The 26,367-nt window shown below is 46.6% G+C and overlaps 1 protein-coding gene across 1 annotated transcript in view; it reads left to right on the top strand.

Moving 5' to 3' along the window:
• Positions 1–26,367, top strand: part of MYRIP (myosin VIIA and Rab interacting protein) — a 216,081-nt gene that overhangs the window by 169,698 nt on the left and 20,016 nt on the right. The window contains exons 11-12 of the mRNA XM_061127836.1: positions 4,356–4,595; positions 24,809–25,003. Of these exons, the coding sequence (XP_060983819.1) occupies positions 4,356–4,595; positions 24,809–25,003 (435 nt within the window). The remainder of the gene's footprint in view (positions 1–4,355; positions 4,596–24,808; positions 25,004–26,367) is intronic.

A 26,367-nucleotide genomic window follows, 5' to 3' on the forward strand; every position in this document is an offset into this window, starting at 1 on the left:
TTTATGTTCTTGGGCTCCAAAATCACTGGAGACACTGACAGCAGTCATGAAATTAAAAGACGCTTTCTCCTTGGAAGAAAAGCTATGACAAACCTAGATAGCATATTAAAAAGCAGAGACATCACTTTGCCAACAAAGTTCCATATAGTCAAAGCTATGGTTTTCCCAGTAGTCATGTACAAAAGTAAGAGTTGGACTATAAAGAGGGCTGAGCGCTGAAGAATTGATGTTTTTGAATTGTGGTACTGAACAAGACTCTTGAGACTCCCTTGGACTGCAAGGAGATCAAACCAGTGATAAAATATTAAAGGAAATCAACCCCAAATATTTATTGGAAGGACTGATGCTGAAGCTGAAGCTCTGGTACTTTGGACACTTAACGTGAAGAGCCAACTCACTGGAAAAGAACTTGATGCAGGAGAAGATGGATGGCAAAAGGAGAAGGGGGTGGCAGAAGATTAGATAACATCACCAACTCAATGGACATAAATTTGAGCCAACTCCGGGAGATAGTGAAGGACAGAGAAACCTGGCATGCTATAGTCCATGAGGTCGAAAAGAGTCAGACATGACTTAGCAACTGAACAACAATAACATCATCCTTATTTAGCCAGAATCTCCACATTAGGCGGAGAAGGCAATGGCACCCCACTCCAGTACTCTTGCCTGGAAAATCCCATGGACAGAGGAGCCTGGTGGGCTGCAGTCCATGGGGTCGTGAAGAGTCGGACACAACTGAGTGACTTCACTTTTACTTTTCACTTTCATGCATTGGAGAAGGAAATGGCAACCCACTCCAGTGTTCTTGCCTGGAGAATCCCAGGAACGGGGGAGCATGGTGGGCTGCCGTCTATGGAGTCGCACAGAGTCGGACACGACTGAAGTGACTTAGCAGCAGCAGCAGCAGCCACATTAGGGGCTTCTTAGGTGGTTCAGTGGTAAATAATCCACCTGTCAATGCAGGATTCTAGGGTTTGATCCCAGGTCGGGAAGATCCCCTGGAGAAGAGAATGGCTACCCACTCCAGTATTCTTGCCTGGAGAATCCCACGGACGGAGGAGCCTGGTGGGCTACCGAGCATGAGGTCACAAAGAGACAGACACAATTGAGCATGCACTCCACACACTAAATATAAATGTGCAAAGAAAGGGTAACTTTTTGTTCTTCTGTAACTGCCTTAAATTTCCTCATCAGTCTCCCCACTCTGAAGAGCCAGGAATGTAAAACCAGCCAATCCAACAGACACTTAGTCTCTTGCAATTTAATCAACTTTCTGTTTAAAACTATATTTTTAAAGTAAATAACCAGTCATCCAACCCCGCCACTTTCTCCACCTTCACCGTCATGGGTTGTGAGGGGCCTTCTGGTGTCCTCTGAGAGCCGAGCAGTGCTCCTGGTCCCTGCAGGTCTCTCAGTGATGGGGCCCCTGTTCATCAAGTCATCCTCTGCACGGCCCCCAGCCTGGGCATCCCGCCAGTGTCTAAGGCTCTGCCCTTGTGTGCTCAGTTAGAACCCTGGATCTCTGCCTCAGGCCCCACCTCGGCTCTCACTTTCATCCGCTTCCACCCTGTCGTGCAGCTCCTGGGCAGCTACCTCATTTCTGCTCTAGGGAGCTCCTGCGTGCTCACCTTCCAGGAACACCCAAGGTCTTCCATGAGCCAGCTTCTGAGGGCCCTCGGTGCCACCCGGCAGCCTGGGGAGATGCAGGAGCCGGGAGACACTTGACAGGTAAAGCTCACTCCTTAGACGCCTGCTGTGCGGCGCTAGGTCGCTTCACTGGTGTCCAACTCTGCGAGCCCATGGACTGAAGCCCACCAGGCTCCTCTGTCCATGGATTCTCCAGGCAAGAATACTGGAGTGGGTTGCCATGCCCTCCTCCAGGGGATCTTCCCAACCCAGGGATCAAGCCCTCATTGCATTGGCAGGTGGGTTCTTTACCACTAGCGCCACCTGGCAGACGCTTACTCCTCTGCAGTCTGACCTGGGCCTGTTTGCTCCACCCTGAAGCTCCCCATGCTCTCCACCTCTGAGCCTTATTCCTCTAACTGTGCCGAGCAGCTTCATGCACCCTGGGTCTTAACCATCCTGCTGCTTCCTCATCAACAATGCCTATCCCATGTCAACATATTAAAATGCTCCTCATCTCTCAAGAACCTGCTCAGAGACGGTTCTTCCCGTGGAGCTCCCCCCAAGTCCTAAGACCATAGGATTCCTCCTTCTCAAGTGTGCTGGGGGCATCAGCCACCTCTCTTGAGGTCCTCACCACTGATTCTTACTCAGGCCCAGAAAAAAAAAATCATCATCCAAGGGACCCTGTTTATCAGTCCGGTGATTTTTTTTTTCCACTTCTATCATCTGTCTCCTTTTAATTGCCTTTATATAAACAGCTCCCTTAAGCATTTGCCCAATTATAAACTGAATCAAGCAAATTTGATACATGAACTTCATAAAGAATCTGCCACACCATTTTAGCAGAACAGGATGGTCCACATTCTTGTTTCGAAATGTTTTGTGATGAAGCTGTTCCTGTCGAATGAGGAACTGAATGAAAATACCATCTTTTCTCTTATCCTGATAGACACATTGTTTACTCAGTTTTTCTTTGTTTACTCATCGATTCTTTGTTTACTTATTGATTCTTGGGTTTGAGAAAATTCACTTAGGACACTGTCATCTGAAGACTCTTAGTCTGAGATTTTACTTAGACAACCAATTTCGTCCATCATTGTTACAGTCTGTGGAGCTGCTCTCCAACTTCATCCTCTGAGTCATCTAATAATTGTGAAATGTTGTTCTCTCAGTTATTTTCCTTTGCCATTATGAAAAATTTTGAATTCCCAACTGTATACAGTGAGCTAAAAGCAGACTCAAAATGGTGATGATTTATTTCCATGTTGAATCATCCTTCTAAGTAATTCCATTTTTCTCTTTTGTTATTCTAGTCTCTTTTTTAGCATAATTGGAAGTATTTGATGAGTAATGATGAAAGATAATTCCCAGGATGATAAAACAGCAAAATATTTCCAAAGATAAGGAAAATGAGATCATAAAAATCTCTTCATGTGTCTTAGATTTATAAAAGGGTCCAATGAACCCAGATAATAATTGCAAGATGGAAGGAGTTTTATTTACAGAATTAATACATTTTCTCTTTGTTCTTTGGGAGTTCTTCAAGAAAGAATAAAAGTCATGAAAGACCAAGCCTTTTAAATGGACAGAACAACTCAGAGGAAATTCAAAAGCTAATATTGTGTGCAGTGGACCCTGATGGTACGCTGAGGGTTATCTTGTTAAAATTCCATACACATCTGTCCAACATGAGGTGAAGAACAGAGTGAGGCTTAATGATTTCCAGGTCTTCCTGGAGTTCCCCAGGCCCGGTCAGGGCTCTACTCACAGAGGAAGCTCTAGGAGATGGTAGGAGCCAGAGATGTAATTGTGTGACTATCAAGGGAAGGTGGCATAATATTCCTTACGGATGTACAAGAACCTCACACCATCTCAAAATCTTTGTGATCTGCCTGGAATACAGTTCTTTCCTCTCTCCCTTTTAGCTGGGTAATTGCTGCACTTTGAATCTCAACTCAAACACCACTTCCACTTCCAGCTTTCCCTAACCCCCAGCCCTCCCATCCGGTGCCCTTAGCAGGGCTGTCAGAGCCTCCGTCCCTACCCCTGCCTCTCTGCACTTAGCAGGGTTTTAGTGTCTCCTCCACTGGGAGCTGGTGGCGGTCTGCTCAGACTTGCATCCTCAGTACCAGCACAGTGTTGCCCTTAGTAGCCACTGGATAAGTATTCTGCAAATGAAAAACACTGAATTCACTTTTCTGACTAAGATGCTCACCTGCCTAAAGTTTTTTTTTTTTTTAATTGAAGGATAATTGCTTTACAGTATTGCATTGGTTCTGCCTAAAGCTTTAACAAAGTATTAAGATGCATATGTTTGAGAAAGTAAGAATAAAAAGTAAAAGCCCATCCATAGGGAAAGCAGATCAAGTAAGAGCCTCATTTTCCTGGTTTAGTTTACCTTCATTTTCATTGACCTTTGGTGATTTAGTAGCTAAATCATGCCTGACTCTTGCAACCCCATGGACAGGAGCCCACAAGTCTCCTCTGTTCATGTGATTTTCCAGGCAAGAATACTGGAGTGGGTTGTCATTTCTTTTTCCAGGGGATCTTCCCAACTCAGGGACTGAACCCACGTTTCCTACGTCTCCTGCCTTGCAGGCAGATTCTTTATCCGCTGAGCCATCAGGGAAGCCTGATGTAAAGGACTGACCTTTACCCGGAGATTATCGGGAACAGCATGGCTGTAGCAGAAGGGTCTTCAGCTCATGATTCTGGCTTTCCTTCAGGTGTCAGGTGATTTATCAGAGACTGACATCAGCAGTGAGGCTCAGCACCCCCGGGCCAGCACAGACACTGCAGAAGAGAAACGGAAGAACAGGCTGTACGAGCTAGCAATGAAAATGAGTGAGAAGGAGACTTCTTCTGGGGAGGATCAGGAATCCGAGCCCAAGACAGAGTCTGAGAACCAGAAGGAAAGTCTGTCCTCTGAAGACAACAGCCAGAGTGTCCAGGAAGAGCTGAAGAAGGTAAGGGCTGTGAAGTCACAGCAGACCGCCCCGTCTCTGCCTGGTCTCTTGCCGCTGGGGCGGGGCTCTGTATTTGTGCTGAGATGTGCTGAGACCCCAAACAGCACTCTCTAAAATGCCCATCCCTGTGCACTTGGGAGAGCCCAGGAAAACTTGACTTGATTAATGCAGAGTTATTCAATCAGGAAAACAGCCCTGCGTGTCCTTGGATATCTCCCAAGACCTCTCATATCCCATCTTTCATCAAGACAGCCCTTGCCTTTCGAGTCTGTAATGTAGTACCCACAGTCTCTCTTACTGGTAAAAGCTGTGTTATTTCGCACCACCCTCCCCCCAAGGAATGTTTCCTGTGGATTGAGGGCATCTAGCCAGCCCTCTTTTAGCCAGTGATAAAACTTTGTCTCATAGTATAAAATCTTTGCACTGAAAGTTGCCTTCTAGGTCATTATCTCTGCAGTTTTCAGATCTGGGCTTGACTTAGTTAGAACCTTTCCCAAACAAACCTTATATGGAATCCCAGGGTTCTAATCAGATACAAATGCTGCTGTTCGGAGGGGTCCCCAAAACCCCAATCACTTGATCTTCAGTCCCACCGTCCTCTCTTCCTTCCAAGCCCAAGTAGGCCACTGAGTTCCAAGGGATGTGGTGTGAAAACCACAGAAAACAGACCCTACCTCTGGCAGAAGGGGATCCCAGCCTCTCTCCCACCATCCTCCCTGACATGCCTGGGTTCCCCCTACAGCTCCTCCCTAAGTATGTCCACCCTAGACGTGACCCCTGCTGCCTGCGGTGGAAGGGGAGAAGCCAGCATTTGTTCAGCATTTGTCTCCTCTGTGTCTGGTGCTCTGCGTGTGTAGTTCATTTAGTGTAAAACCTTGGAGGCAGACACAGCCCTGTGCTGCAGAGGAAGTAACTGAGACTAGTCGTGGAGGTCCCCACTCGAGGCCCACAGCTAGTAAGTTTCAGAGGCTGCATCACAAACCTCTTGGCCTCAAGTCACAGGCTCCTTCCGCTAGAGGCTGCTGCTTCTGAAACTCAGATTAGATCTTGTCTGGTAATATCTTGAATTCTTTGTACTTAGGATCCATTTTTTTCCCTATTCTGAGAGCAGGCTCTCTAAACTAATGACTGCGGGTAACCCATATATATAGTCCATGAGCCCCCTTCATCTGCTCAGCAGCCATGCTGGGGTGCTAAGCAAGGGGCTGGCCAGCCCAGGAGGGACCACCATAGAGCAGTCTGCACTATCATGACTGAGCCCCTGAACCTTCCAACACCTCACACTCTGCCTTTCACTCATTCCCAGCCCATCCTCCATAACCACTGAATCCTCCCTCATAAACCAACCACGTCCTGAGCCTGGGGATGGAGTATCCCTCTTTCCCTGGCATGTCTGTTGGTGAAGAGCAGATTCTGGCCTTCACAGGCAGCCCTTCCCTGGGATGCGGGCTCCAACCCCTTGCCTCCTCTACGGTTATGAGCTTTGATCCTCCCTGCTGCTTGATCCGATGCCCCATTACAGTCACATTTTGTCTGCTAGGGCTGAGAGCCAGATGGCAACTGAAGCATAGTGTGTTATTTCTTACAATGGCTCCACAGCCTACTGACTCTGCTGCCTTGTGGTCCCAACTCATGTTGTGCCAGTGGGGTGCTAGGCTGGGATGAGTCCGGCACATTTAACCCCCATTCACCTGCGAGCCTCACCTTCTGGAGGTACAGCCACCCATCTGTACTGGGCTCTCCTGGGCAGAGTGTGAACAGGAAATGGAGGAAAGTCCTGGGCACTTTGACCCTTCCTGCCTCCACCCTGCCCTGTGCCCTCACTGAGTAGGAAATTAGGGGCGTCGCTTTTATCCAAACTCCCAAATGTGCCAGTTTCCCAAAGTTAAAGTCTTTCCCACCATCAGCCATGAATCAGTGTATATAAAAACGCAGACAGCAAACCAAAAGAGAAAATTAATATATCTTTCTCCATCAAGAATGGGTTACTCTGGTTAAAGGAAAACAGAAATAGAGGTCCATCTATGGAAGGTTGTTTAGAATCAGAAGGGTATAGAGATAGGCTTCAGGGTGAGACAGAATGTGAAACACAACCATGCAGTTTGCAAACTCTGGACTTTGATTCTAAGTCCAGGCCTTTTCTTGTCTGCTCACTACACCTCCCTCCTAGCTGCCCCCTCTGGCCCCTCCAGTCCTTTCTCCACTCAGAGGCTGGAGCTGCCCTGTGGCCCTTGAACTTGCTCCCAGCATGTCAACAAGCCCATATGCACCTTGTTTTTATATCTATCCCTAGGACCCTGTCTGGGTCTTCATGGTTGGTTGGGCAAATGCACATTGGCCTCATCTGTACAATGGGTATAACCATGCCCCCTTACAGAGTTGAGACACCTGAATTTTACAGCATAGGGGTAACACAAAGCCAGAGCCCAGCAAATAGTAATAACCTCAGAACCCCCTTAACAACCTCAAGGAAAAGAAACGTCACTGTTGTGAAGTAACACCCCTGTGCCAGCACTGAAGGAAGAGGTTAGTGCCTGTTTCCCATCCGTGCGTGCAGTGTCAAGCCAGAGTCCTAACCACATGCGGCGCTTTGTCATGCTCTGAAGAATGGGATGGGGAAAATACTGCACCGGAACCTCCCAGGTTCCCACCTTCAGGATCAGAGTAAACTTCCCTTGTAATAGGACCGCAACCATCTGTCCAGTGCACACATGCAGACACACACACACCTTGGTTGGGGAGTGGATCTGGGCTAAAGAGACTGTTCCAGAAGCTGTTAGTGCTTCTTATCTCTTTACCGTGCTGCTGCACATTGGCCCAAGGTCCACCTGCCCGGGGGTCCCTGACACAGCAGGTGCACCCCTTCCTGTGCAGAAGGCAGGCTGGGAGTGTCTAGACTCTACACACTGGTCTAGAAGCACAGTCTAGGCAGTGCTCCCCTCCCCGAGAAGAGCCCTATCCAGTGACTGATAGGAAGAGTATAAATCCTCCAGCTCCTCTGCCTCTGCTGGGGCAATGACCCTGGGATGTATGCTGCCCGCTGACGCCCCGACTTCCCCAGTAGGTCTTGCTCTGGGCACCCGCAGTGAGGACCAGCTCGAGCAGGCTGTCTCCCCTCCCCTGCCTCTCTTCTCCACTCCTCCACTGGTTCCTGGGACCACTTCTCAAATAAACTCCAAGCACTCGAAGCTATGCCTTGGGGTCTGCTTCTGGGGAAACCAGACTGAGACAGTAACCAAACCAGAGATCACATGGAGCCCCCAGATCACAAACACTCACTGCAGTGTTTGTGACTGAGCAGTGGGGAAACCTAAAAGCCTAGCTGACTGCTAGCAGCCTCTGCCTGACCTGGAGGATCCCTCACACAGACAGAGTCTCATCCAGACTTCACGTCCCTCCTGCCTCTACTGCGGATTCTGCAATCTGGAGTCCATAGCAGAATAATGTGCATATTCCCATCAACACAGGGACATCAGTGGCAGGTCAGTGTCCTTAGTATGACAACTCATGCAGAAATTAGGGCTTCACAGTCTTGTCTAGCAGCAGAAGAATCATTTTAGAAATAGGCTTTTTCTGGATGGGAGTCAGCCCTTGGCTGTAGAAAGAACTGGTACCTATAGTTGACTCACTTTGGCTGGGTGTTCGGGGCCTGAGGATGAGTTAAGGATGATCACTGCCATCTGAGTTTTAACTACCTGAAGAACCAGCTTGTAAAGCTTGGGGCTAGTCCAGGAACCTGGACTCCTAGAGGGTCATGTTTTTAACTGAAGCCATCTTGGTTCCATTGAACCTCAGTGGTCAACCTTCCATACCTTGGGATCCTTCAAGCCCAGGAATGAGCATTTGCTTCTCCTCCACTACTAGGCAGGTGACCATGCCAATGATTACGGGAGAAAGGGCTGGCCAAAGTGCTTCCTAGAACCGTCTGCCTCTAGATATGTAGGTGCTGTGTTCCTGAGGGAAGGGTGCAAAGAAGTGCCAGGAACTCCTGGCCAGAGTTTGGAGGCTACCTGCAGGGGTTGGATCTCCCACAAATCCCTTATCTCCCAGGCTTACAGCAGAGACCCCCAAGGTCCCTTCTGGCTCCAAAGTCTCATGGCTCTAGACATGTCATGAATTAAATACATTTTTGTTTCCCGAAATAAGTGTCATTTATGACACTATTTATATGACAGAAGATGTTCTGTGTGTCAAACTTTTGGAAAATGAGTGTTTGTTGAAGACCCAGGTTAGTAAATTCTTGCATTATAGTCAAATCTGTACATGCAATGTCTTAAAGGCATTATTTAAGTGTCTTTGTTTATTAATTATCACCGGTAGCTGAATCATTGTGTTTTATGTTCACAAGGGAGTCACAGACCAGCAGGTATCTCCCCTATCCACAGTTTCATGAAACAGTTCTCATCAAAGTACTGAGCAAAAAGTAATAAGTGCCTTTCTCTGCAAATAAGAGACAACTCTGTACATCTTCCCACAGCCACTCCTCATAAATTAGTATCAAGTCACATAGAAACACAGTCCTGGTCAATGGTCAAGCAGACAGATTGACTGTTGTCTGAGAAAGCCCAGAGCTGTGGGTCTCGGCAGTTTAATGTGTTGTGAAACACTTGTTGCTATCACAGTGTTAATATAAAGTCAAGTACTGTCCACACGTGTCTCACCCTTGTAAAATTGCTCACCATCCACATGAGGGTTCAGTGTCTCTCACTCGCAGTAGCGTTATTTGAGAAGCGTGTCTCCGTCTTCAGTTGGTGCTAACGTGAATGTAAGGTTCAATCCTAACTTGTATCTTACAAGCTGTACTGATCTCGGTAGGCCTTATGCCTGTTGAGGAATCAACACCTCTTTTCTAAGATTCTATTAAACAACTGGCTGCAGGGGAAAACAGAAGCTTTACCACTTAGAGCTACAGCTCTTATCCACAGTGCTTGAACAGGTGAGGTTTCATCTCACCCTGTTGCCATTGGCAGCCCTCATCCCCACACTTCTGTCCTCCGTGTTTGTGGGAGGGGCCTTTGAGGTTGGGAAGAGAGCTCTGGGTTCTCTCCTGGATCACGAGGACTTCAGCAGAACATCTTCCTCCCTAGGCAAAAGATGAACTAAGCCCTAGAGAATTAATATTCTCATAATGCTAGTAGATAAAAGGGCAGTCTACATAAGCAGACAATTCACCAAAAACAACAAAAAAGAAGAGGGTAAATGACCAATAAGCATATGAAAAAAGATTCAACTTTCATTGTATCTCAACTGTATTCAGTGCAACACCCAGCCCAGAACTTGGCATATGGTTTGTACGTTCATTCATTTCTTCCATTCAGCAGAAGCACCCTGAGGCAATGGGAAGACAGCCACGAACAGGGCAAAGTGTAGCATTTGTTCAGACCAGCAATAAAAATGCAAACTGAAATAATGAAATGCCACTTGCCTAACAAACTGATGGTTAAAAAGGATGATAATTTATGTTGGTAAGAGTTCAGAGGACCAGGCAGGCTAACACACACAAAGTAGCACATATTAGCACATGGGTGACTTGGTAACTCAAAGCGATCAAAGTGTGCATACCCTTTGATCCAGCAAATTTATTTTCCATCATTTATCCTAAGGAACAACTAGGCAAGCAGCCAAGGTATATCACAATGCAGTTCATCAAGTGTTATACGTTTATATTAGGAAAAGTTTGAAACAACCTAAGTGTCCAACAATAAGGGAGTTTTGGGAAAATGGAGGGGATGAGGTCCAGAAAACAGGTGGGGTATCAACATTGGAACAGCAAAGACAGAATGGTCCAGATACAAGAAAGTGGGTAAATCTGATGTTTAAGAAGATGAACAAATTTTGTTTTATGTTCTAAGCCTCCCCAAACCCCTTGCCCCACTTATTGAAGCAAACTTGACCGTGCACAGTAAAGCCAACCCACCGACACTGGGCTGTGAAGGGAAGTTAATGTTCATTGCAGGGCGCTAAGCAAGAGTAGGGGTGGCTAATGCTCAAAAGGCGGGAACTCCCCGATGGCTTTCAGGGAAAAGTTTTTAAAGATAGGATGAGGGAGAGGGTTGCAGGGTGCATGATCGGCTTGGGTACATTCTTCTGGTTGGTTGGTGGTGAGGTAATCGGGAATCAACACCACTGACCCTCTGATTCCATCCTGTCTGGGGCCTTCATGATGGTGGTCGGCATGCAGTAAACATGGTCCGCCTGGCGGGGGTTTCAGTGTCTGCAAAACAGCTCAAAGGACACGGCTCAGAATATTATCTTTAGCCCTTGAGAGGAACTAAATGTCTTTGACTTTGTTTAATGGCTAAACTGTTATTTTGTCTTGCTTGACTGTTTTCCTTTGTTTCTCCATTTTCTCACTTCTAAATATATTAAATTTACTCTTTAGAACTCAGGCTTGGCTTAGGAAGGTAAAGTCTTTCTATAAACAAGAGGCAGGCAGAGGACATGGGAGAGTCTGTCCTGGGAATTCCCCGTAGGGTCCTGCTTGGTTACATCTCTAGCCCCCCGAACTAGAAGGCAAGTCTGCCTTCTGAAAGTGAGGGGATGGTGAAATTGGGTTGTCAGGATTGTGGAGAGGGTTTGAAATAGCTATTGCATAGAATGGGAGAAAAATGTGTGGAGAAATATAAAGGACCACCAGGGTAAAATCAGAGATCACAAACATTTACCGGAGTTACAAAGAACCTGTAAAAGAAGACAGCAACTCTGCACTCTAAATATAAAACAGATAAATAATCCAGACCTACAGTATAGCACAAGGAACTATATTCAATATCTTGTAATAGCCTATAATGAACCCGAGAAAGGACAGATAGATATGTTTAACTGAAGCACTGTGCTGTATACCTGAAACTCATACAACATTGTAAATCAACTTCAATTTTAAAAAATAGAATATAGTAAATTTGATGCAAATGAATGCAAAATAAAAATTCATCCTATTCAAAGAAAAGGTCTAATAGGAGCAGGTCTATTCACGAGTCCAGATCATTCAGCACACTACACAGTACAGCTCAAGGGGTTCTGGGGTTTACAGGAGAACTCCCCATCTCATAACTAAGATGTACAGATATGAATCTCAAACCAGATTGGAGGGGTGGGGAGATAAAACAGAAATTCCCTGGTGGCTCAGTGGTAAAGAATCCGCCTGCCAATGCAGGAGACATGCGTTTGATCCCTGTGTTGGGAAGATCCTCTGGAGAAGGAAATGGCAACCCACTCCAGTATTCTTGCTTGGAAATTCTCCTGGACAGAGGAGCCTGGAGGGCAACAGCCTATGGGGTCGCAAAAGAGTTGGACATGATTTAGCAACTAAACAACAATTCATCCATAATAGGAAAAAAAAAAAATGTGAAGTTAAAACTTAACAAGAAAACTGCAAATCTCTAAGAAAACTACCAGTTTGCTGGTAGGAAAGACAATGCAAAGAAGAATTCTTCCAAAATGAGGATAGACATTTAGTGTAATTCAAATAAAAATCTGAACCAGAAGTTTTTTAACTTTTCAAAAAGATTCAAAAAATCATCTGATAAATTTAAAGAATAACTTAGAAATTTTTAGAAAAAGAAAAGAAAGAGGAACGATTAAGATAGTACATTTTGTTTTAAAGGCAGAGTAATTAAACTTATGAGTTATCAGTAAAGGATGCAATGAAATAGTCCAGAAGTATAGTCTAAATTCTTAACTTATCCCATGATTTATCTCATACTTACCACTCACCCACCTCTTACCCCTGGTCAGGCAGAGATCAATTTTTAATGTGTTAAGACATAAGTGCACTTGTTCTTTGGGAGGAAGTGATGTGGCAGGAGAGGAAGGTCCTTAGTGTTCACCCAAACGAAGGAATTCAATGGCCATCCCTGGTTGGCAGGCCCAGCATTATGTACAGGAGACACTAACGGAAAAGATGCCAACTTCCCGTGAGAAGTGGTAGCACAAGTTCTAGAGTTTGGATCCCTATTCATTTACCATTTGTTCAACAAATAATTGTTGAACTATTCTAAGAGCTATAATACAGTAGGGACTGGCGAGGAAAGGTCCCTGCTCTGGTGGAATTTACCTGCTGTTGAGGGGTGACAGCTGATAAGTATGTAAACACACACAGTGGAAGATGTGCACAGAGACCAGTGCCAAAGAGAAGATTCAGCAGGACAGTCACGGATGGAGCTGGGAGGAGGACGTGTCCTGGATGGCCCTGACTTATCTGACTGCCTGAAACCCAAAGGACAAGAAGAAAAATGTCAGGCAAAGATCTAAAGGAAGGGCTTTTCAGGCAAATACAAGCAAGGCCTTAAGGTGGAAATAACCTTGATAAGTTCAAGGAACCGCCTAAAGATGTAGAGTAGCTAGGGCAACATAGCCAAGGAGAGAGATGAGGAGACGGTAGGGCCGGAGCAAGCCAGCCATGTGGGCCGTGCAGAGAACATCGGCTTCCGTTCTGTGTGAGACAGGAAGAACCTGGAGAGATTTCAGCAGGAGGATCCTATATTTATCAAGATTGCCTCGGTTGCCAGGTGCCACCTCCTTTCCAAGTGAACGTGGAAGGTGGTTTCCTGTGTCACCAGGCTACTTCAGAGCCAAGCACGTGCCCTGGCAGAACCCTGTTTACTGAAAGCCATGGGGACGTGTTTCCAGTGAGTATCAGGAACTGATTTTCTGAAGAACAGCCAGTGTGCAAAAAGCAAAGGAGATGGACGACCATGAATACCTCCTCTGCCAGGACAGGGAGTCCTGCCTGCTGAAGACTTGCCCGGGCAGGTTTGGTCAAGGGCAGTGGCCCCAGCGTTCCCTTCCTCTCTCATTGTCACCAGGAGCAGCCACGCTCAGGTGCCTACGTTATTAGACTACGGGGACTCCACCCAGGAAGGGAGAGAAAATGACCTCAGAGAGACATACAGGCCAGTGGGTTTAACTCTGTAACTAAACTAAATGTGCAAATAGCAGACTCTTAAAAACTCATTTCAATCATCACCATCAAAAATAATCTTTTTTTTTTTCCACATATAACTTTGACCATCAAAATCTAGATGATTTCAGAACCCAAACATCCCCAGAGGTCCATTCTCTAATCTCTGTTACATTTCTTGTCTCAGTTTATTACACATGCTAATTTATTAGGTCCGTGCTCCAATTTCTTTCCACAATTCTGTGCCACATTCTTTCATCAAGTCATTCTCTGGGGACGTGAGTCTGTTCATGGAGAATGTATTTTGACGGGTTGGTAGAGTCATCGCCGGAGCGCCTTATGTTTCATGAGAACTGAAACATATTTGCACTGAATTTTTCTAACAGATTTCTGTCATCTATTTAGGATGACATATGGAGTTTCTTTTCTTACCTTTGAGGAAGAAAAAAAATACATGAAATCAGGGCGTTTGGACAAATTTCCTTGCTTGCTCTGGTGATTTGAAAGAAGCATTTCATAGAGCCAAGGCGGCACCTGTGATGCGGGACAGAAAACTAGTGAGCAGGCTGGGACGTCTGGATCACACTTGGAGCAGGTTTCCTCAGAGAACACACTCTCATTCACTCTGGTTGCCCTGGTGGCTGCACCTCAGGTAGGCTCAGTAAGGCTCAGAACAGGAGCTGGTCCCTCGGGAGCTCTTAGGTTTTGTTGTGTGGCTTGCTCATTGGTGTACAAGTCAACATGGGCTTCCCTGTGGCTCAGCTGGTAATGAATCCATCTGCAGTGTGGGAGACCTGGGTTTGATCCCTGGGTTGGGAAGATCCCTGGAGAAGGGAAGGGCTACCCACTCCAGTATTCTGGCCTGGAGAAATTCCATGGACTGTATAGTCCATGGGGTCGCAAAGAGTCAGACACGACTGAGCGACTTTCACTTTCACTTCTTTCCTGATGGCGCTAGTGGTAAAGAACCTGTCTGCCAACGCAGGAGACGTAAGAGACTCAGGTTCGATCCCTGGGTCAGGAAGATCCCCTGGAGGAGGGCATGACAACTCACTCTAGTATTCTTGCCTGGAGAATCCCATGGACAGAGGAGCCTGGTGGGCTACAATAGGGTCGCAAAGAGTTGGACACAACGGAAGCAACTTGGCACACAGCCCATACAAATCGACAAGCTCATTCTGATTGGTGGCATTTGGTGGAGGCTGCAGGCCCTTCTCTCTGTTGTTCATGGATTTGATTATTCAGTTAGATTCTGTTCTTCCATCACTTTCTGCAGTCTGTTACATCCTGGGAATTATGCTGGTGGAGGAGGTGGTGTGGCTGGTGGGAAGGAGCGTGGGCTTCAGAGACCAGAGTCTCTGGGCTCCAGTCCCAGCCGTGCGTCTTCTTCCCCGAACCACGGTTTCTTCATCTCTCAAGATGGGATGAAAACAGCCTCCCCGTCAGGTTGTTGTGAGGGTTACATGAAACCTTGAGCAGTCTGGGGTCAGACCCAGCACGGGGGGGACGTACATTGACGCTGAGCTGGCATCCTTCCTTCCTTCTCGCTTCCCCTCCAAGGGCTTTCTCAGGAGCGAGATACCCCAGGAGAGAAAGTGAGGTCCTGTATGCATTTTACACAACTTGAACACTGAAGACTTTTCTCCTCTGCCTGTAATTCCTTCGTGAGAGCCCACATGTCTTTAGAAGGTTCTGTTAAAGTTTTTTCTGTTACTTGGGATGTCCACAGTGCCCTGCTCGCCCCTTAAAGAACATCCATTTGTCACAGGGCTGAAAAGAAAACTGGAGAGCCCCGCATGTGCACCATGTTCTTGTTTTTACTAAAGCCAACTGCGAAGATTGTCCCCTGCCCCCAAACCTGCACAGAAGACTTGACATCAGAGTTACTGAATTCAGGGACTGCCCTGGTGGTCCAGTGGTTAAGACTGGACACTTCCAATGTAGGGCCTGTGGGTTTTATCCCTGGCCAGGGAACTAGGATCCCATAGCAGAGAGAAAAACAGCTAGATTCAAAATATAGACTGAATCAGTGATTTGGGGGTTATTCCAGTTTGACATTTGGTAATCACTCTGTCTCCTGGGCTGTGAGAAAGGAGCTTTGAAATCTTATGTTTTTTCCTTATTTCAAAAATCTAATGAGATTCTCTCTCTCTCTCTCTTGATGTTTAAATCTCCTTGAATGGCATGAGTTTCTTCCAGAGCCCTCAGCTGGAAAGCACAGCAGCAGCTTGCCCTCTCGCTGTTCGCTCCACGGTCACAGCATTCTTCCTGTTTTCCTGCCAGAACAGTGTACCTTTCATCCATTTGTTCCCACTGCAGCTGCCCCACCTCAGCCCTTGTGACCTGGGAGTCAAGCTGCAGCAACCATGTCCTACACTCACCTCTGCCTCTGATACTGCCAGGCCCTAAAACTGTCCTTCCTTTAGCAGTTAGAATTACCTTCCTAAAGCCTCAGCCTCTCAAGCCGGCATGTTAAGAACCTAGGCTTTGAAATGGGGCAGACCTGCGTGCGGTTCTTGGCTCCTTCAGGGCAAGCCATGTCACCTCTCTAAGCTCAGTTCCTCATCTGTAAGATAGAGTAGTCATAGTTCCTACATCATAGGGAGGTTCCCAGGTTAAACGAGGCTCTGAGAGCCTGGCACACAGTAAACACTCAGTAAATGACAGCTTTTCGTTCTTCAGCTCTGATACGAAGAGCTGACTCACTGGAAAAGTCCCTGATGCTGGGAAAGATAGAAGGCAGGAGGAGAAGGGCTTGACAGAGGACAAGATGGCTGGATGGCATCACCAACTCAATGGATGAGTTTGAGTAAAGTCCAGGAGATGGTGAAGGACAGGGAAGCCTGGTGTGCTGCAGTCTATGGGGTCATGAAGAGTCAGACACGACTGTGCGACTAAACAACAAAAAATGACAGCTCTGGATAACAGCAGTGAAAACCTGCAATGGCGCCGAATCACCAGCTGTTCAAGATGCAAATGCAAACCCCCCGAGCGTGGCCTTCAGAGCACTGTGGGACCCAGGCCGCCCTCTCTTTTCCCACCTGTCATCCTCTGCACACCCTGGAGCACAGTACCATTCCCTGTGCACATCACGCCATCTCATCTCCAAGGTTTAGGTCTACTCCCATCAGCTGGAAGTATCCTTCGCATCTTTCTTGTGCTTCCAGACGGACTCCAAAGTCACATGTTAACGGAACCTGCTTGTCCCTCTCCAGGTCTCAGCCTATGGCTCCCGGGGTAGAGTGGGACTTCCCTGCTATCTGCTGGGCGTCTTCCTACCCTTCTCCTGTCTCTGCCCTCTGAGGACAGGGACCATGCTTACTCACTGCATCCCCTGCAGGGCCCAGGGCAGTGCCTGGCAGAGAGCAGATGCCTCCTGAAGGCCTGAATTAAATTAGTGATGATAGGAAATGGCAGATGATGTTTGCGTGCCTGGCTTGTTCAGTTGCCCAGCTAGGCGATGACATACCTGGCTTTTCTTGCCTGTCAGCACGTATGGTTCAGTGTGCTGAGTGCCAGGAAACAGAGGGTCCTCTGTGTGTGTGTGTGTGTGTGTGTGTGTGTGTGTGTGTGCGCGTGTGAGAGAGAGTGTCAGTGTCAGGTTGCCTACTGTTGTTTCTTAGGACAGACTGTTCTGTATTCTGATAGTATGTCTTCTACTTTTGGGTGTTAAGGTATCTCTTCTTTACAAAATGATGGTGAGGGCAGACAATAGTACAGCATGGCAGCTTTTTAAAGAATTATTCTTACTTAGCAAGAGAAAAAAATTGGGAAACAGCAGCAAAGTGTAACTTTTTTGGTTAAAAAATACTTTTAAAAAGCATTTTTTCAAAGCACCAAGTATGGGTTTCCACGGTGGTCCGGTGGTTAAGAACCTGCATGCTAATGCGGGAGGCACCGGTTTGATGCCTGGTTGGGAAGATTCTGCATGCTGCGGGGCAGCTAAGCCCGTGTGCCACAACTACTGAGTCTGTGCTCTAGAGCCTGTGAGCCACAACAGGAGAAGCCAGCACAATGGGAAGCCAACACACCACAACTAGAGAGTAGCCCCCACTCGTTGCAACTAGAGAAAGCCCACGCAGCAATGAAGACCCAGCATAGCTAAAAATAAATAAATAAGTAACATTTAAAAGTACTGGAAAGAAAGAAAACAAGTAATCAAGGAAAGTTGTTTCAAGAACACAGTACCTAATAAAAGGTGTCTAAGCCACCAGCCTTCATCAGTGATGTGCCCACCTTGAGCCAGCAGGGCAGGTGGCAGAGGTTTGAACAGACGCGGACAGCTCTGTGTTCTGACTGATTCCATCTTCTCGAAAACCCCTTGAGCTGGATGGTGTTATCTCCATTTCACAGCTGAGGCTCAGAGAGATTATATCCCCGAAGTCATACAGTGTAACCTGAATTTCCTAAGCCTCATGGCCTGGTGTGTACACAGTGAGGAGGTCACCTTGGGATCCATCTCCACTAGGAAACCACAAGACCACCGCACCCACTTATTCCCAATATCTCCCTCCATTATGTGGGGGAATCTAGGGCGAGGGTCTCCCACATGTTCATGATCCTCTGCTAGGGGCCTGCCTGCTCAGGGCCTTCACCAGGCTGTTGCTGCTCACGACCACTGCAGGAACCAGCCCTGCCCAGACACCTCCACAGAGGCTTCAGATCAGCAGGACCAGGGCCAGCTGATGACTTCTGTGGGCCTGAGCACTCCTGCCTTTGTGAACCCTTTCCTCCACAAAAAACATTGAAAACCATATTTTACAACTATGTTGGCATAAAGATTAATACTATGTATTATGTATGCTGGGCTGGATGAATCACAAGCTAGAATCAATATTGCCAGGAGAAATATTAATGACCTCAGATATGCAGATGACACCACCATTATGGTAGAAAGCTAAGAGGAATTAAAGAGCCTCTTGATGAAGGTGAAAGAAGACAGTGAAAAAGCTGACTTAAAACTCAACATTCAAAAAACGAAGATCATGGCATCTAGTCCCATCACTTAATGGCAAATAGATGGGGAAACAATGGAAACAGTGACAGACTTTATTTTCCTGGGCTCCAAAATCACTGCAGATGGTGATTGCAGCCATGAAATGAAAAGACACTTGCTCCTTGGAAGAAAAGCTATGACAAACCTAGATAGCATATTAAAAAGCACAGACATTGCTTTGCTGACAAAGGTCCATCTAGTCAAAGTTATGGTTCTTCCAGTAGTCATGTACAGATGTGAGAGCTGGACAATAAAAAAGACTGAGCACTGAAGATTTGATGCCTTCGAACTGTGGTGTTGGAGAAGACTCTTGAGAGTCCCTTGGACAGCAAGGAGATCAAACCAGTCAATCCTAAAAGAAATCAAGCCTGAATATTCATGGGAAGGACTGATGCTAAAGCTGAAGCTCCAATACTTTGGCCACCTGATGCAAAGAACTGACTTCACTGGAAAAGACCCTGATGCTGGGCAATATTGAAAGCAGGAAGAGAAGGGGACTACAGGGGATGAGATGGTTGGATGGCATCACTGACTCAATGGATATGAGTTTGAGCAAAGCCCAGGAGATGTGAAGGACAGGGAAGCCTGGTGTGCTGTAGTCACCATGGGGTCGCAAAGAATCAGATATGACTGAGCAACTGAACAACAACAAAATGTATTTAAGACATGTGCCTAGACCTAAGAATTCATTTTTCCTTCCGATTTTTAAAGAAGTTAAGACATTTTCATGGGCCCCCTAAAAGAATGGCGCACCCTAGGTGCCATATCTGTTGAGCCCGATGGGTAAAGGAGGCCTGTTGCAAGACCCTGTTGCCCGCTTCTAAGTCTCACAAAAACCCTAATATCAGTGCCCCTTCAACTTCTACGTATTTAGGGCTTGTTATAGGTGTCAGAACCATCCTCGAGGTGGAACCAGGAAATTCCCTCTTTTGCCCCAGAAATCTGAACATATCATTTAATCCTCAAAGCTTTTTTCCCCACACTGTATTAGGCGCTGTCATATCAAGGCTTACATCAGGTCACATGAATAGATGCCCCAGGCCTTTGTCACAGTCCCAGTTCACCACACAGCCAGACCCTGGATCTGATTTGACACAGCTGAGACTGGCAGACACGTGTGCACGCACACACCCAAGGGTGGAGCCGGACCTGGGATCGGCCTTTCGACATTCCAGCCTGTTCTCTTCCTATGAAGCCAGGCACCTAAGGAGCCCCTGCTGCCCACATGTTCACAAGCTTGAGCCACTCCGGCAAGGAGCATGCATGCTTATTCCAGCTTGGAAGGAGTCTGTAGTTCTTTGTCCAACACAAAGCTTTGAAATGAATGATGACATTGGGACATTCTTAGGAGAATTTGCAAGGGTCGCAAATAAGCAGGGATTTCCAGTGTTTAGGATGGAGATATTTTCTTCTTTTGAATTCTAAAGACTCAGAATCTCCGCCTGGTGACACTTTACGTGCTGTGAGTCTTTGGAAAACAGTTTATAAGGAAGAATAAAAGGAGGGAGAATTTGTTCCTAGAAACATGTTTTTATAGGAAGAAAAAGGGCATGAGCTTCAGCATCAGTCCTTCCAGGGAATATTCAGGGTTGATTTCCTTTAGGATTGACTGGTTTGCTCTCCTCACATTCCAAGAGTCTTCTCTGACAAAATGTAGTAAGAGTTGGACTGTGAAGAAAGTTGAGCGCCGAAGAATTGATGCTTTTGAACTCTGGTGTTGGAGAAGACTCTTGAGAGTCCCTTAGACTGCAAGGAGATCCAATCAGTCCATCCTAAAGGAGATCAGTCCTGGGTGTTCTTTGAAAGAACTGATGTTGAAGCTGAAACTCCAATACTTTGGCCACCTGATGCGAAGAGTTGACTCATTTGAAAAGACCCTGATCCTGGGAAAGATTGGGAGCAGGATGAGAAGGGAATGACAGAGGATAAGATGGCTCGATGGCATCACCCACTCGATGGACCATGAGTTTGAGTAAACTCCGGGAGTTTGTGGTGGACAGGGAGGCCTGGTGTGCTGCGATTCATGGGGTCACAGAGAGTGGACACGACTGAGTGACTGAACTGAACTGGAGAAGTGGAATGGCAGACTACTTCAGTATTCTTGCCTTGAGAACCCCATGAACAGTATGAAAAGGCAAAAATAAGTTTGTGGGTAGTGAGACAAAAAGTAAAGGCAGAGTCTGCTCTGCCCCGAGGTCCTCAGAGAGAAGAGAAAAGATCCAGGTGGGATTTATGACTGGGTCCTGACATGGTCTTCTTCCTCTAGTCCATTGACATGGCCACTGGGGCAGGCTCCCACCTCAGAGTGGTATATTGCCTCCTTAAAGGTCTGAGCTGGTCCTGTTGTTGGTTACGGTCAAGCAGGAAGCTGAGTCTTTGTTGAGATGGACACTTGTTTCATTGCCTCACTGGTGAGTGATGGAGGAAACACTGGAGGTTTCTCATCACCTTCTGGACCCCAAGCATGGACTACTGGTTATAGTCTGGTGATTGTGAAGTTGATATTATGGACTCAGTGTTCCACAAAGGGCTGCGACACAAACCAGACCCTAGAGGTGGACACCCAGGCTCTTAGTGGTGGTGAGCACATGTGGTCAAGAGACTGGGGAGTGTCAGTGCATCACAAGAAATACATCCCTGCCAGGTCAACACCTCAAAGCCCCTGTTCCACCCAGGAAAAGCAGTACTGGCTACCCTGAGCATTTTGAAAAGGAGTCGTGCATCTACCTGGAACTTAGTAAGTTTGTTGTTTGTATTTCTTTGATCACTAGAAGGTTGAATTTGGTTACTACTTAGGCTCACTGGCCATTTTCATTCTGTCATCTGTGGGGCCCTTGGCTGTGAGTGTCTTTGAGTCTAGCCTTCCTGTTCTGCAGTGGCCCCTATTCTGTCAGCTGATTTTCTCCACACGTTCACCTCTCCCTTATCTGATACCATGGACCTGTCACATTTGATCCATCTTACAATGAAAGTGCGGAGTAATGTCAGCTGCCATCGCAGAAAGCCCTCTCTGGCTCTGGGATCATGCTTTGTTTTTGCCATTCCGCTCGTGTCTCTGGGGCTGTAAGCAATAAAGCAGGAAGGCTGCTTTAGATTTTCCTTTCTCCCCCATACAGGGCTCCCTGCCAGCACCTCTGAATCCTTACCAGCTTTTTCAGCTGAACAAAACCCTGTCCGGCGCTAAATATAGCTTTATTTCACACAATTGTAGACGGTGCTTTCGACTTTTAAATCTAGACTGGGCAGAGAACAGGACATTTACATAACAAGACAGTGTGAGCCTTGTGACAAATCTAATCTCTTCTTAGGCTAGTGAGTTAACTAAGGAATGAGGAGGTTGGGTGCCCTGCTCCTATCACACAACTAATTAAATCCCACTTATCTTCACTCCCAGTAGGTGCCCCGTCCACTCCTGTGCTCACATCCAAGCAAGTCAGCAACACTCCTGTAGAACAGGCAAGAAACATCCGATTTCCTAGAGATGGGATAAATTCCCTCCAAGTGCTCATGGGTTCCAGTTTGTGTTTCCCAGTAGAGAGCTGAACTGGGACACCAACCAACCAGAGTGATCTTGTCTGGTTTCCATGTAATTTTTTTTTTTTCCAGTCCCTTCCCCAGCTGGAGGCTGGTTGCCTTCTGAATGGGACCACAGACCTTGTGAGCAAAACTCTGGTGCTCTCCACAGACCAGCTGCCGGTGACTGCTCACTCTCAATTAATGACAAATGCAAATACTTTCAGGGGGTCAGGAAAGTATGTCACCATGTCACGTCACCTGGATGGAGATGAAGACATGCCATGGGGGCAGGGACTTCACCCACTGTTCACTGCTTCTTCCCAGCACCTGGGGTAGAGTCAGCACATCACCAACCCCCAATAAAAGATGTAGACGAATTAGTGGCAGGGACTGCAGAGAACTGGGAGGCGCTCATCTCACAGAAGGCATGCTTGTCAGGGGAAAAAAAAACCACATGCCTCTAGGCACTACTTGGCTTCCAGCTGGCAACTCCTATGATTGAATAAACAAGGCTATTTATGGATGGAAAGGAAAAATGACTACCAAGCAACACTGATGTCCAGCTCATCACTTTGATATTGTATGTTCTGTGGGCGTCAAGATGCAGATAACTCTTTCTGATTAAGCACCTCTTATGTCCTTCCCATTCAGGTCCTTGGCCCTTTAATGACCCTGGAGCAATGGGAGGTGTGTGTTAATGTTCACACTTGCCCTTCCATCATGCTACCCTCTAACCTTTTCTTCTGAATCCCTTAGTTACACGTCTTTCTTCTCAAAAGATGTACAGAGGCACCTCTTCTCCCAAATAAAGGGCAAACTTTCTAAATACAAGCTTTATCTACTAAGAGAAGGGTAACATGTCTGTTTTCATATGTACAGTGTTGTCTTTTCTAAAATAGACCTCAGCAAATGATGGTGGTTACTTCATGCCAAAATATTTTGAGTCCAGGTCATCTCTAAAACACTGAGTTACAGGATTCTGGATAATGGAGTACAGCCTCTGCAAGTTTTTCCTAAGGGTTGGCTTGGCTCTTCCTCGGACAGTACCCTTCATCTGGCGGATTTGCGTTGCCTTCCCTCCCTCTCATCTTCCTGATAACTCAGACCGATTTTTTGGTTTGTAGTGACGTCCCTTGGACCAAAAGAAGCATGACTCTTGGATGAGTCAGGCAGCTATTACAGAACAGACTGACTGGAGAGCTGCCCCCTGAGCACATGTGCCTTAACCCTAGGATGACTGACAGATGCCAGGGTGAGACTCTAGTATGAGATCATGTGCCAGAGCCCGGAGCCAGCTTCTAGACTCTGAACTCAGCCACAGACTTGTCACTTAGACACTTTCATTTCCTAGTGAAGTTGCAGGGCCACTGAAAACTTCCTCCAGTGAGATGACACCTGTAGTAGAATTTACCTGGAGAAACAAACTTTGCAAGATCAAGCCAGAGCTATCATTACTATTTGGTCCAGATTATATGAATCAGATAGATATCTTGGGAAGTACCAAAGGCATTAAAATTCCAGGCTTTCCTGAAAATGGGCAACATTTGAATTTCCAGTTTACAAACCCTGTGATGGGCTAAGTAAAATTGATTATAGATGGACACCATTACTGCCAAGCGACATTGATGTCCTTCTTATTTCTTGGTGCTGTATGTTCAGATGAACTCAAAGATGCAGATGATTCTTTGTGGCTGAAGTACCTCCACTCCATCAAAGACCTTGGCCCAGATCTGGACTGATTATAACTTTGAGTCACGAACACAAAAACTAGAAGTGAATTGTGTCAGCCAGAAATGTGTTCAACCATAAATAATAGAAAGTCTGGCCCACAAGGGCTCCAACAGGCAGGGAATTATTTTTCTCATGCATTTTCAGAGGCAGGGAGAGTCGCAGCAATACAGCTGATCCAGGGTCTATGTGGGCCAGGCCCTTTCAGTCCTTCTGATCCACCTGACTCAGCATTTTGATATCATCCTCACTAATGCTGACTTCCTAACTGCACACCTATGATCGAGGCAGGGGCAGGAGAGCATCTGTATCTGTTCATTTGATTAGGAAAACAAAAGCTTTGCCAGAAACCCCAACGGGCTTTCCCTGCAGGTTCACTGGTCAGAACCATGTCACATGACTGCCCCTGACTGCAGGGGAGGCTGGGAAATTCCTGTTCAGCCTCAGTGCTGAAGGAACGCAAGGAAGAATGGGCTTGAGAATAGATGTGAGTGAGCTAACAACACAGTGGCTACCAAGCGGCTACAGAGACAGTCTTTCCAATCCTTTCAATGTACAGATGACAGAACTGAGTTCCAGAAACGGGAAGCAGCCTGACCAAGGTCCCACATCTGGATGAAATTACAGCCAGATCTAGAATGCAGACCTCCTCACTCCCTGTCCAGAAAGCAACCCACTGAACTACATCATGAATGTAGTTTGACAGAGTCTGTGACTGAAGGTTTGCTGAGTAAAGGGAATATTATCCAGAAAACGAGGTGATGAATATGAAACTATCAGCAGTGGGCAAAGGACCTAGTAACTTCCACTTGAGCTCCCCTTCCTCTCTCCCTAAGATTCTGAAATAATTCACTGTGAGCCACAAAAGCTTAGCCAAGTCACATCAGGCCTCCTCTCAGTCCCCTCAAACTGGGTAGATATTTTAGAGATTCTCATTCCTTCCGCACATTGATGTTTGTGTGTGTTATGACAGAATCAATCTCATGATGAGCACCATGATGATGTAGAATTTCCATGTCATTGTTAATGTTGTTCTTGTCTTCTGTCCCCTTCTGTTATTGGACCAAACAGAAGTATTCTGCTGTTTCTCTCTGCAACATCTCCACAGAAGTCCTGAAAGTCATCAATGCCACGGAGGAGTTGATCGCTGAGTCTGCAGGGCCCTGGGAGTTCCCACCTGTCCCTCCTGACAGAGAAAAGGGGACATTTCCTCTTGGGACAGACCAAGTGAGACTGGATGAGCAGCTGACTTCCCTGGAGGAAAATGTAAGACAATGTGGATGTGCTCTGCTTAGGGCACACATGTGCAAAGGAGAAGCCGATGATGTTGTAACTCATCACAGAGGGCGAGGACACAAACACATCACTGGTGTAGCATATATATTCTCAGAAGGGTCTTAGATTGGGTTCCCCAGAAGCAGACCCCAAGATGAGGATTTCTATGCAACTGATTTATTAGGGAAGTGCTCCCAGGGGAGACCTATAAGGGAATAGGGCAAGGGAAGAAGTCAAGCAAAGCTATAACCTTAGACAGAGAGTAAGCCCAAACCTGCAAGCAACTCCCAGAGTGTGAGTTGCATCTAGAGTTGTCCTAAGGTAAAGGAACCTGCCCTCCTACAGCCAGCAGGTACCTCAGTCTCTCTTCATGCACGCAAACTGTCTGCTTCCCTGGCGACTCAGACAGTAGAGAATCTGCCTGCAATGCGCGAGACCCAGCTTCAATCCCTGGGTCAGGAAGATCCCCTGGAGAAGGGAATGGCAACCCACTCCAGTATTCTTGGCTGGAGAATCCCATGGGCGGCGGAGCCTGGCGGGCTACCATCCACAGGGTCCCAAAGAGTAGGACACGACTGAGTGACTAACACTTTCAAAGTGTCTACAGGAGCTCAAAGGTAGTCTTCTGCAGACGTTTGAGCTATTAGAACCAAAAGCACACCCGAGCTTGGGAGTGGGGAGGGCAGTGAGCAGAACTTATATAAGGGATCCGTGGGGATCCATGTGGAATGTTGCCAGTGCCACTACAGAGAGTGAGAGTGGATGCCAACAGAGCTTAGGTTACTGCAACTGGTCTGCTGTGCCTCACAGATAGGTCTGCTTGTAACGGATTTTTCTGTCCTTCCAACTAGTGAGGAAAGAAAGAAATACATTCTTACAGACAGATATCTACAGTCACTTTAAAGACCTCACTGAAGGGTCAATGAGAATTTTCCAACAACACATTGCAACCAGGGGTGACACAAAGAAATTTGGACATGACCACTCAGGCCATCATTGCCATCACAGTTGGCATAGTCCCAATATCAAAGCCAGTCAGGTGATTCCATCTTTCCAGACTCAGCAGAATCAACCCTAATTTGGAGAGGCTCTAATGAATGGTGTTCTCAGAAACCAGGAAATGTTATCAGCAAGATTTTTTTTTTTTTGCCAAAAGTTGAAACAACAAATATAAATGATTCAAAGTTAAAAAAAAAACAAAACAGATTAGTTTTACTTGAAAAGTGGAAGACTCTCTCCGTTTGGATTCCCATAAAACCTACGCATGTGTCTGCCTCACTTCATGGCCCTTTCAGTTCACTCATATATCTCCCATTAGATCAGCACCAATGACATTCTGGGTTAGATAATTCTTT

Source organism: Dama dama, chromosome 24 (genome assembly GCF_033118175.1).
Source record: "Dama dama isolate Ldn47 chromosome 24, ASM3311817v1, whole genome shotgun sequence".
NCBI lineage: Eukaryota > Metazoa > Chordata > Mammalia > Artiodactyla > Cervidae > Dama > Dama dama.